Genomic DNA, 11,981 nt, shown 5'->3' on the forward strand with positions numbered 1-11,981 from the left:
ACAGGTCACACTACGGACAGGTCACCCTACGGACAGGTCACCCGATGGACTGGTCACACTACGGACAGGTCACACTACGGACAGGTCACCCAACGGACAGGTCACACTACGGACAGGTCACCCAACGGACAGGTCACCCTACGGACAGGTCACACTACGGACAGGTCACCCTACGGACAGGTCACCCGATGGACAGGTCACACTACGGACAGGTCACACTACGGACAGGTCACCCGATGGACAGGTCACCCGATGGACAGGTCACCCTACGGACAGGTCACACTACGGACAGGTCACCCTACGGACAGGTCACCCTACGGACAGGTCACCCGATGGACAGGTCACCCGACGGACAGGTCACCCGATGGACAGGTCACCCAACGGACAGGTCACACTACGGACAGGTCACCCGATGGACAGGTCACACTACGGACAGGTCACCCAACGGACAGGTCACCCTATGGACAGGTCACACTACGGACAGGTCACCCTACGGACAGGTCACCCAACGGACAGGTCACACTACGGACAGGTCACCCGATGGACAGGTCACACTACGGACAGGTCACACTACGGACAGGTCACCCGATGGACAGGTCACCCGATGGACAGGTCACCCTACGGACAGGTCACACTACGGACAGGTCACCCTACGGACAGGTCACCCGATGGACAGGTCACCCAACGGACAGGTCACCCGATGGACAGGTCACCCAACGGACAGGTCACACTACGGACAGGTCACACTACGGACAGGTCACCCTACGGACAGGTCACCCAACGGACAGGTCACACTACGGACAGGTCACACTACGGACAGGTCACCCGATGGACAGGTCACCCAACGGACAGGTCACACTACGGACAGGTCACCCTACGGACAGGTCACCCAACGGACAGGTCACACTACGGACAGGTCACCCTACGGACAGGTCACCCGATGGACAGGTCACACTACGGACAGGTCACCCTACGGACAGGTCACCCTACGGACAGGTCACACTACGGACAGGTCACCCAACGGACAGGTCACACTACGGACAGGTCACACTACGGACAGGTCACCCAACGGACAGGTCACACTACGGACAGGTCACACTACGGACAGGTCACCCAACGGACAGGTCACACTACGGACAGGTCACCCTACGGACAGGTCACCCTACGGACAGCTCACCCTACGGACAGGTCACACTACGGACAGGTCACCCGACGGACAGGTCACACTACGGACAGGTCACCCTACGGACAGCTCACCCTACGGACAGGTCACACTACGGACAGGTCACCCGATGGACAGGTCACACTACGGACAGGTCACCCTACGGACAGGTCACACTACGGACAGGTCACACTACGGACAGGTCACCCAACGGACAGGTCAAACTACGGACAGGTCACCCTACGGACAGGTCACACTACGGACAGGTCACCCTACGGACAGGTCACCCAACGGACAGGTCACCCGATGGACAGGTCACCCGATGGACAGGTCACCCTACGGACAGGTCACCCTACGGACAGGTCACCCGATGGACAGGTCACCCTACGGACAGGTCACACTACGGACAGGTCACCCAACGGTCAGGTCACACTACGGACAGGTCACCCTACGGACAGGTCACCCTACGGACAGGTCACACTACGGACAGGTCACCCAACGGACAGGTCACCCGATGGACAGGTCACACTACGGACAGGTCACCCTACGGACAGGTCACCCTACGGACAGCTCACCCTGTAGAAAGGTCACCCTGTAGAAAGGTCACCCTGTAGAAAGGTCACCCTATGGGAAGGTCACCCTATAGGAAGGTGATGTGATGGTAAGGCTGCACTTTGTCAGGTCACATTATGGAAATGTAAGGGGTCCTTCTTGGGAGCAATTTCTAGATCCCCCCTCACTGTCGTTATGGTGTAGTCAGAGTTTCCAAGATTAAATACATAGGGTTTGATGAGGGGTCACATTAAAGATTACTGCAGAAGGTCAGAGGTTATGGTGTAGGGGTCACATGTTTGTGTTGGCAAGGTAACAGGAAGCAGAGAGTGGAGAAATATTAACCCCTTTCAGGGTAACAGCCTGTCACCAGTGAAGTGGCACAGGGACCAGGGTGGGACCTTAACTATCTTTACCAAGCCGTGGCTGAGATCTGGGGGTGCACCAGGATTGGTGGGTGGAGGGGTGGGGGGTGTGGAGGAGGAAGGTGTGAAGAGGGAATGTGGAGTGTTCGAGGGATATAGTCAGATTAAAGAAATGGACAAAGGTGCATGAACCGAATAAATGTGAACTTACCAACTTGGACAGCATTGTTAGGGAAGCATTAAACAATTAAACTGAGAAATGTGGGCACCTTACAGAGAGTTAGGGTGTACATGCAGTAAGTGACTCAGGAACAAATGGAAACGTTGAAAGGGGAATGGAATATTGAGAAAGGAAGTTGTGTTGCAGCTAGACTGGGCCTGGGTGAGGAGTCAAGCTCACTTGACAAGAGACACCTAATGTGCAGCACTTTCTGAGGGTGTGGCAGAGGTGTATGTGGCTGTAATAAAGCTGTCCGACGTGAACCAAGCCCGAGAGTCACTCGTCTAAAGGATCTCTCTTTTCCCTGAAAACACCCTCAGCCCATCAAAGGTCAGGAATTGAAAGCCCATTGTAAGATCGGAATATTACAAGTTGAGAGTCCTGAAGGGGATTTCAGAAGGTACCAACAATATCTCGAGAAAACAAACTCCTGCCAGCCATAACACTCCCAGTGGGCACGACCTTTCTGCCAAGTTACTTCAGCTCCAGAGTAACATTTGGAGAATCTGTGAGTATTCTTTTCCTCTTGAACTTTACTGTTACTTGGCCAAGGTAGTCTTTTTAAAAAAGATAACATCCTGCAGAGGGTAACATTTTTTCCCAGACCTGGAGGTTGTCTGGTTGTGTGTGTGGATTAGTTTTTTGGGAAGAGTATGTGGATAAATTTGCATAATGTAAAGCTTTTGTTCATGATCTTTACAAGTTTGCTTGAGTATATTTTGTTTACAATAAACTACTTTATCCTTTATAGTCATTTGGCAGGTACAGAGCTTGTGTATTGCTGAATAAAGACACATTTTATAAGCTTTTTATCTGACACACATCAGGATAATTTGCAAGAATACCAATGTGAAGGGAATGTCACACCCTCCTACGGTATGAGTGCTGATTGGTTGACAAAGGGATGGTAAAGGTGTTGCTATGGTGTACAAAGTTACAAATCACACAACACCAGGTTAGAGTCCAACAGGTTTAATTGGAAGCACACTCGCTTTCGGAGCAGGTGAACCACCTGATGAAGGAGTGTCGCTCCAAAAGCTAGTGCTTCCAAATAAACCTGTTGGACTCTAAGGTAAAAACAATGACTGCAGATGCTGAAAACCAGATTCTGGATTAGTGGTGCTGGAAGAGCACAGCAGTTCAGGCAGCATCCAACGAGCAGCGAAATCGACGTTTCGGGCAAAAGCCCTTCATCAGGAATAAAGGCAGTGAGCCTGAAGGGTGGAGAGATAAGCTAGAGGAGGGTGGGGGTGGGGAGAGAGTTTTAACCTGGTGCTGTGTGATTTGTAACTTTGTCCACCCCAGTCCAACACTGGCTCCTCTGAATCATGATTACCAATTGGATAATAACTGACTGTTTACTACTAATTTGTTTAAATTCTGAATGAGGCAGTTGATTCAATTTGGTCAAGGCACTGACGGCTGAACAAGTGAATACTCGCATTGATTGTTCTATCCCGAAAGGTCGTATCCTTTGCTTCCAACATGTGCCAGTGTATCAGACTGTGAGCCTGACTGACAATCATAAATTGGTTTTCAACATAATCTTTCACACATGGGATTATTTAGCAAATGCTGTCTAATCAAAGGGTCACATCTAATTTTGGACACCGTGTTGTGAGTTTTGTAAGTGTCGGCTGGGTGGAGACAGTCAGTACCTTACTTAATGTGAGGAGTCAAAGGGAAACGCTGTTGATGTGATCTGCCAGCGTTGGTACCGCCTACGTACCTGGCATCACACAGGTACTGAAGCTCATGTCCCAGTGTTAGGGTCAAACCCCACACACAGGTACTGAAGCTCATGTCCCAGTGTTAACGTCAAACCCCACTGGTGTTGCTTCTGCATGAAAAAGGTGATACCGTCCAGTGTCTAGTTTCACCTGTTGCTGAAATCCTTGAAATACCTTCCCCTTCCAGGACAATCTGCCTTGGAGAGGAACCTGCAGGAGGTGGTGTCCCTAGTATCTAACGCCCCTGTCCCTCTGGGTGGAAGTGGTCGTGGGTTTGGAAGGTGCTGTCTGAGGATCTTTGGTGAATTCCTGCAGTGCATCTTGTAGATGGTACACACTGCTGCGACTGAGCGTCGGGGGTAGATGTTTGTGGATGTGGTGCCAATCCCGTGGGCCGGATCTTGAGCTAAGTCTGGTATGATTGGCAATATTGCCTCCATTTTTAAATTCAAGTTTGGTTGTAATTCATGGATGAGTGAGAGAGGGAAAGGAATCTGTTTCTCTCTCCGAACTTGGTCATAACTATGTTCCTAAATGTCAGTCTGCAGAGATCAAGGCCTGTACTGGAGAACATTTGAAGAAATTCAGGATTGAATCCTGTATAGTTTGCCATTGTCCAGTTTCACTTCCTTCCCACAATGCTGGATTCGTGAGCCCTGACCCTTTCAGACAGATGTCAGTAAAAAGTTCTCACCTTCCAAAGGCTGTGGATGAGATCTTCCTGTTGGGGCTGGAAGGGAAACAACATGACTGTGAGCCAGACACAACCAAGCCCCACAACCTGCTCATTCCTGTACTTCTCTTCATCAAACAATCTCTCAAACTCTGGTCAGTGTCTGGTCAGAGAACAGTTAGTGTTCAACTAATGTCTGGTCAGAGCCAGGTCAGTGTCCAGAGACCTGAAATCACAAAGGCCCTGTGAATTGTTTGTGGGATAGCCCAGGAACAATCTGGACGGAGTGGTGAATAGGGAGCTCTCGAACTGCATATTGAAATATGTGGGACAAGGGGGAACAGGCTCAAGGGGCAGAATGGCCTAATCCTGTTCCTATTTCCTTTGGTGTGATGGACCAGTTTGTTCCAGTCACCAGTTTTACTGGTTTTTCCTTTTCGGTGCAGACCCTAATCTCAGGGACCCATGAAAACGTTTGTTCTGTATGAGGGGTCACATCGAGGTTCCGGGGTCACCACCAGGTTACCGTGGCTACACTAGGGTTACCCTGGGGTTAAAATGAGGTGAATGTGAGATGCCAAATCAGGGTCACGGTGGGGTCACCACATGGTCATGGTGGGGTCACCACAGGGTCATGGTCGGGTCACCACAAGGTCACGGTGGGGCGACCACAGAGTCATGGTGGGGGTCAGCATGGGGTCAGAGTGGGGTCACCACAGGGTCATGGTGAGGTCACCACAAGGTTACGGTGGGGGTCAGCATGGTGTCACAGTGGGGCCACCACAGGGTCACGGTGGGGTCAGTATGGGGTCACGGTGGGGCCACCACAGGGTCATGGTGGGGTCACCACTGCCTCTCATACACTCACCTGTTTGCTTTCAGTTTTTTGAGGCGTGCCTCCAGGTCATTGAGTAAATTGATCTTCTTCGAGCACTGGGAGCAATAGACATCAAGGAGCTCGCTGCCAAACACATTTCTCATCTTCCGTGGGGTTTGGCCAGCGCTGGGAAGACACAGTCAACCCATTAACACCTTTTCAATAATTAATTCCAACCCAGCTCCCCCACCCCCCCCAAACCCCCGACTAATCCCCACTCACAGACTCCCAGTTGATTCACTCCTGCTCCTGGACAATCCCCATTCCGCTCCCCCTCAGCTCTCCCGTGTACCCCTCACTAACCTGGAGGAAACAGAGGATCCCAGGTCAGAGAAAGCATTGGCTCTACCCTCATCATCCAGACCCGGGCTGCTGGGAATGAAGTCAGTATCATCAGCTTCTCCATAATCTTCATACTGTTCCTCAGTGCTGAGGAGTGAGCTGGTGGAGGGCTCAGAGACTGCTGACAGAGAGTGAGGGTTGTCTCTGTAATGGGGGAGGAGACATAGTCAGTCAACATCTCAGACAATCCACAACACCCTGAAGCGACAAAGACCCAGGAGCCAGCTGATCAGATCCCACTGGGACACTCAGTCCCAGCTACTCACCAAATTCCATGACCAGGAGCAGGATCTCTGGCTGATTTCCACCTCCCTCCCCCTCTGTAACCCAGGGGTCACTGGCTGGAGTGTACGATTGGTTGGGATCATGGAGGAGATCTTGGGGGTGGCACAATGGGGTCAGGGTACGGTTCAGTGGGGTCAGGGTGGGGTCATGTTGGAGCCAGGATGGGGGTTCAGGGTGGGGTTCAGGGTGGGGGTCAGGGTAGGGCTTCAGGGGGAGGGTTATGGTGAGGGTCAGGGTGAGAGTCAGGGTGGGGTTCAGGATGTGGGTTCAGGATGGGGTTCAGGTTGAGGGTCAGGGTGGGGTCAGGGTGTGGTTCAGGTTGGGATTCAGGTTGAGGTTCAGGATGGGGGACAGGGAGGGGGTTCAGGGTGGGAGTTCAGGGTGAGGCTCAGGTCGGGGTTCAGGTTGAGGGTCAGGGTCGGGGTTCAGGGTGGGGGTCAGGGTGGGGGACAGGGTGGGGGTCAGGGTGGGGGGGCAGTGTGTGGGTTCATGGTGAGGGTCAGGGTGGGGGTTCAGGGTGAGGAACAGGGTGGGGGTCAGGGTGGGGGGGCAGTGTGTGGGTTCAGGGTAAGGGTCAGGGTGGGGGTTCAGGGTGGGGCTCAGGGTGGGGGTACAGGGTGGGGTACGGGTTGGGGGGGTCAGGGTGAGGGTCAGGGTGGGGTTCAGGGTGGGGTTCAGGGTGGGGGGGGCAGGGTGAGGGTCAGGTTGGGGTTCAGGGTGGGGTTCAGGGTGGGGGGGGCAGGGTGAGGGTCAGGTTGGGGTTCAGGGTGCACGTCAGGGTGTGGGTCCGTGTGGGGGTTAGTGTGGGGGTCAGGGTGTTGGGTCATGGTGGGGGTCAGGGTGAAGGTCAGGGTGAGGGTCAGTGTGGGGGTTCAGGGTGAGGGTCAGGGTGTGGGTTCAGGGTGAGGGTCAGGGTGAGGGTTCAGGGTGGGGTTCAGGGTGAGGGTCAGGGTGGGGGTTCAGGGTGAGGGTCAGGGTGTGGGTTCAGGGTGAGGGTCAGGGTGAGGGTTCAGGGTGGGGTTCAGGGTGAGGGTCAGGGTGGGGGTTCAGGGTGAAGGTCAGGGTGAGGATCAGGGTGAGGGTCATGTCGGGGTTCAGGGTGGGGGTCATGTCGGGGTTCAGCTTGAGGGTCAGGATGGGGGTTCAGGGGGAGGTTCGGGGTGTGGATTCAGGGTGTGGGTTCAGGGTGAGGGTCAGGTCGGGGTTCAGGGTTAGGGTCAGGGTGGGAGTTCCGGGTGGGGGTCAGGGTGAGGTTCAGGGAGGGGTCAGGGTGGGAGTTCAGGGTGGGGTCAGGGTGAGGGTCAGGGTGGGCTCAGGGTGGGTTTCAGGGTGAGGGTCAGGGTGGAGGGGTTCAGTTGGGTGTCAGGCTGGGGGTCAGGGTGGGGGTCAGGGTGGAACGTCAGGGTGTGGGTTCAGTGTGGGGTCAGGGTGAGAGTCAGGGTGGGGGTTAGGGTGGGGTTCAGGGTGGGGTTAAGGGTGGGAGTCAGGGTGGAGGTCAGTGTGGGCAGTCAGGGTGAGGGTCAGGGTGGGGGTTCAGAGTGAGGGTCAGGTTGAGGGTCAGGGTGGGGGTTCAGGGTGGGGGTTCAGGGTGGGGGTTCAGGGTGTGGGTTCAGGGTGATGGTCAGGTCAGGGTTCAGGGTTAGGGTCAGGGTGGGGGGTCAGGGTGGGAGTTCCGGGTGGGGTTCAGGGTGAGGGTCAGGGTGGGGTCAGGGGGAGAGTCAGGGTGGGGGGTTCAGGTGGGTGTCAGGCTGGGGATCAGAGTGGGGGTCAGGGTGGGGGTCAGGGTGTGGGTTCAGGGTGGGGTTAAGGGTGGGAGTCAGGGTGGGGGTCAGTGTGGTCGGTCAGGGTGGAGGTCAGGGTGGGGGACAGGCTGGGGGTCAGGGTGGAGTGTCAGGGTGTGGGTTCAGTGTGGGGGTCAGGGTGGGGTTAAGGGTGGGAGTCAGGGTGGAGGTCAGTGTGGGCGGTCAGGTTGAGGGTCAGGGTGGGGGGTTCATGGTGGGGGTTCAGGGTGGGGGTCAGGGTGGAGGATCAGGGTGGGGGTTCAGGGTGGGGGTCACTGTGGGGTTCAGGGTGGGGGTCAGGGTGGAGGATCAGGGAGGGGGTCAGGGTGGGGGTCACTGTGGGGGTCAGGGTGTGGGTCAGGGTATGGGTCAGGGTGGGGGGTTCAGGGTGGGGGTCAGGGTGGGGGTTCAGGGTGTGGGTCAGGGTGGGGGTTCAGGGTGGGGGTCAGGATGGGGGTTCAGGGTGGGGGTTCAGGGTGGGGGTTCAGGGTGGGGGTTTTCATGGTGGGGGTCAGGGTGGGGGTTCAGGGTGGGGGTCAGGGTGGGGGGTTCAGGGTGGGGGTCAGGGTGGGGGTCAGGGTGGGGGGTTCAGGGTGGGGGGTCAGGGTGGGGGGGTTCAGGGTGGGGGTTCAGGGTGGGGGTCAGGGTGGGGTTCAGGGTGGGGGTCAGGGTGGGGGTTCAGGGTGGGGGTCAGGGTGGGGGTTCAGGGTGGGGGTTCAGGGTGGGGGTCAGGGTGGGGTTCAGGGTGGGGGTCAGGGTGGGGGTCAGGGTGGGGGTTCAGGGTGGGGGTCAGGGTGGGGGGTTCAGGGTGGAGGGTCAGGGTGGGGTTCAGGGTGGGGGTCAGGGTGGGGGTCAGGGTGTGGGGTTCAGGGTGAGGGTCAGGGTGGGTGGTTCAGGGTGGGGGGTCAGGGTGGAGGATCAGGGTGAGGTTCAGGGTTGGGGTCAGGGTGGGGGTCAGGGTGGGGGGTTCAGGGTGGGGGGTTGAGGGTGGGGGGTCAGGGTGGAGGATCAGGGTGGGGTTCAGGGTGGGGGTCAGGGTGGGGGTCAGGGTGGGGGGTTCAGGGTGGGGGTTCAGGGTGGAGGATCAGGGTGGGGTTCAGGGTGGGGGTCAGGGTGGGGGTCAGGGTGGGGAGTTCAGGGTGGGGGGTCAGGGTGGAGGATCAGGGTGGGGTTCAGGGTGGGGGTCAGGGTGGGGGTTCAGGGTGGGGGTTCAGGGTGGGGGTCAGGGTGGGGTTCAGGGTGGGGTTCAGGGTGGGGGTCAGGGTGGGGGTCACTGTGGGGGTTCAGGGTGTGGGTCAGGGTGGTGGTTCAGGGTGGGGTTCAGGGTGGGGGTCAGGGTGGGGGGTTCAGGGTGGGGGTCAGGGTGGGGGTCAGGGTGGGGTCAGGGTGGGGGGTTCAGGGTGGGGGTCAGGGTGGGGGTCAGGGTGGGGGTCAGGGTGGGGGGTTCAGGGTGGAGGGTCAGGGTGGGGGTCAGGGTGGGGGTCAGGGTGGGGGGTTCAGGGTGGGGGTCAGGGTGGGGGTCAGGGTGGGGGTCAGGGTGGGGGTTCAGGGTGTGGGTCAGGGTGGTGGTTCAGGGTGGGGGTCAGGGTGGTGGTTCAGGGTGGGGGTCAGGGTGGGGGTCAGGGTGGGGGTCAGGGTGGGGGTCAGGGTGGGGGTCACTGTGGGGGTCAGGGTGGGGGTCAGGGTGGGGGTCAGGGTGGGGGTCACTGTGGGGGTTCAGGGTGTGGGTCAGGGTGGGGGGTTCAGGGTGGGGGTCAGGGTGGGGGTCACTGTGGGGGTTCAGGGTGGGGGTCAGGGTGGGGGTCAGGGTGGGGGTCAGGGTGGGGGTCAGGGTGGGGGTCAGGGTGTGGGTCAGGGTGGTGGTTCAGGGTGGGGGTCAGGGTGGGGGTCAGGGTGGGGGTCAGGGTGGGGGTCACTGTGGGGGTCAGGGTGGGGGTCAGGGTGGGGGTCAGGGTGGGGGTCAGGGTGGGGGTCAGGGTGGGGGGTTCAGGGTGGGGGTCAGGGTGGGGGTCAGGGTGGGGTTCAGGGTGGGGGTCAGGGTGGGGGTCAGGGTGGGGGTCAGGGTGGGGGTCAGGGTGGGGGTCAGGGTGGGGGTCAGGGTGCTGAGTTACTCACTGTTGGGCGCCAGGCAGGAACAACCCCACCATGTGATTATCCTTGTGCTGCTCTCTGGCTGTGTCTGGTGGGTCGAGGTTCTGGGCACCCTCTATGGCACTGCCCATGTCTGCTCCATGGGTCATGGTCTGCTGAGCCAGTGTCATACTGTCGTCATCAGGATAAAGCTCACCCTCACTCTCGGCTGATTCACAATCGAATCCACTGTCTGTACCAGGAACAGCCTAACGGGAACACAACAACGTGTTAGAGAGAGGGACGTGGTGAAGGGGCATACCACAGGGCTCAGGGTCATGGGCAACAGGAATCTGACAAACACAAGGTCAAAGAAATAAACATTAAACTAAAAAAAGCAGAGAATTGCAGGTGCAGAAATGAAACCTGAATTCTGGGTCCAGTGACCCTTCAGCCCAACATTGAGAAAACTTGAAATATTAACTCTGCTTTCACTCTTGAGATGTTGCCCGACCTGCTGAGTTTCTTCAGCAATTTCTGTTCCTGTTTCAAAGAATTAACCGATGTTATAAATAGTGGTCGCAGTTTGTAAATCTGAAGTGAATCTGACACTATTTGTGTCTGGGTCAAGTACACGATTTAAACTCAGTCAAAATGGGCTCAGCTTTGATCACTGGAGCTGTCATATGTCCTGGGTTTGGGGGTGGGTGGGTGGGGGGATGGGGGGGTCAGAACAGACTGTCCTGGAAATCTCCCTGAGCTCCTGCAATGGGGGTTCGACACTTCAACAGGACCAGGCCATTCAGCCCCCCCCCAACCTGCTGTGCCAGCCAGTTGGATCAGGGCTGGTCTGTATTCCAACCTCAGTTTCCTGCCAAGCCACAAGTAACTGACAAAACTCGATGAACCGTAGTTTGGAAAATATCTTCCAAAACCCTCTGGCCTCTGCAGCATTTTGTTGGAGAATGGTCTAGCTTTCTGCTCCCCTTTGAGTGAGGCAGGTGGGCCACAGGCTCTGCAGTGGGTCAAAGGGCAACTAGGGATGGGCAGGAAATACTGGACCAGACAGCAATCCCCACACCCACCAACGAATGAAACAAAACAGGTACAGTGTCCAGATTGGCCTCCATACTTTAGGAGGAGCTGAAGGCCTGCGAGAGTGTGCAGGAAGGTTTCCCCGAATGGTTCCAGGCAGGGGACTGGGTTGGAGCTTCTCTGGGGGCAAAGGGGATTGAGGGACCTGAAGGGAACAGAGGGGAAGAACGATCTGTTTCCTGATGACCCAAGGATGAGGGTGGAAGGGTGAGGGGTAAAAGGTCCACGGGGATGGAGGGGTGGATGAGCATTCTTACACAATGAGTAATGACTTTGAACTCATTGATTCGATTTGATTTATTACTGTCACGTGCACTGAGATACAGTGAAAAATATTGTTTTGTGTGCTGCCCCAACATATCATACCTTACACAAGTACGTCAGGGTCATAGAACAAAATGCAGAACATGGTGTTATAGCTACAGAGAAGGGGCAGAGAAAGATCAACTTGGAATATTGTGAACAGTTCTGGTCGCCTCATTATAGAAAGGATGTGGAAGCTTTAGAGAGGGTGAAGAGGGAGATTTCCCAGGATGCTGCCTGCACTGGAGGGCATGTCTTATGAAGAAAGGTTGAGGGAGTTAGGGCTTTTCTCATTGGAACGATGAAGGATGAGAGGTGACTAGACAGAGGTGTACAAGGTGATGAGAGGCAGAGAGAGTGTAGATAGCCAGAGACTTTTTTCCCATGACAGAAATATCTATCATGAGGGGGTATAATTGTAAGGTAATTGGAGGAAGGTTCGGGGAGATGTCAGCGGTAGGTTCCTTACTCAGAGAGTGGTGAGAAGGCACTGCCAGTGACAGTAGGAGAGTCAGATACATTAGGA

General features: G+C 56.3%; 1 protein-coding gene across 5 annotated transcripts in view; it reads right to left on the minus strand.

Moving 5' to 3' along the window:
• The window catches only part of LOC140464193 (rab11 family-interacting protein 4-like), a 262,017-nt gene that overhangs the window by 28,961 nt on the left and 221,075 nt on the right, over window positions 1-11,981 (minus strand). For all 5 annotated transcript variants that reach the window (XR_011954873.1, XM_072559041.1, XM_072559042.1 and 2 more), the window contains 4 exons: window positions 10,103-10,326; window positions 5,883-6,065; window positions 5,571-5,705; window positions 4,724-4,759 (listed from right to left, as the gene is read on the minus strand). Coding sequence is in view for 4 of the 5 variants with exons in the window: in XM_072559041.1 (XP_072415142.1) it covers window positions 4,724-4,759; window positions 5,571-5,705; window positions 5,883-6,065; window positions 10,103-10,326 (578 nt within the window). In the remaining variant the exon portion in view is untranslated. The remainder of the gene's footprint in view (window positions 1-4,723; window positions 4,760-5,570; window positions 5,706-5,882; window positions 6,066-10,102; window positions 10,327-11,981) is intronic.

The sequence above is a fragment of the Chiloscyllium punctatum genome, chromosome 39 (assembly GCF_047496795.1).
Source record: "Chiloscyllium punctatum isolate Juve2018m chromosome 39, sChiPun1.3, whole genome shotgun sequence".
NCBI classification, from domain to species: Eukaryota; Metazoa; Chordata; class Chondrichthyes; order Orectolobiformes; family Hemiscylliidae; genus Chiloscyllium; species Chiloscyllium punctatum.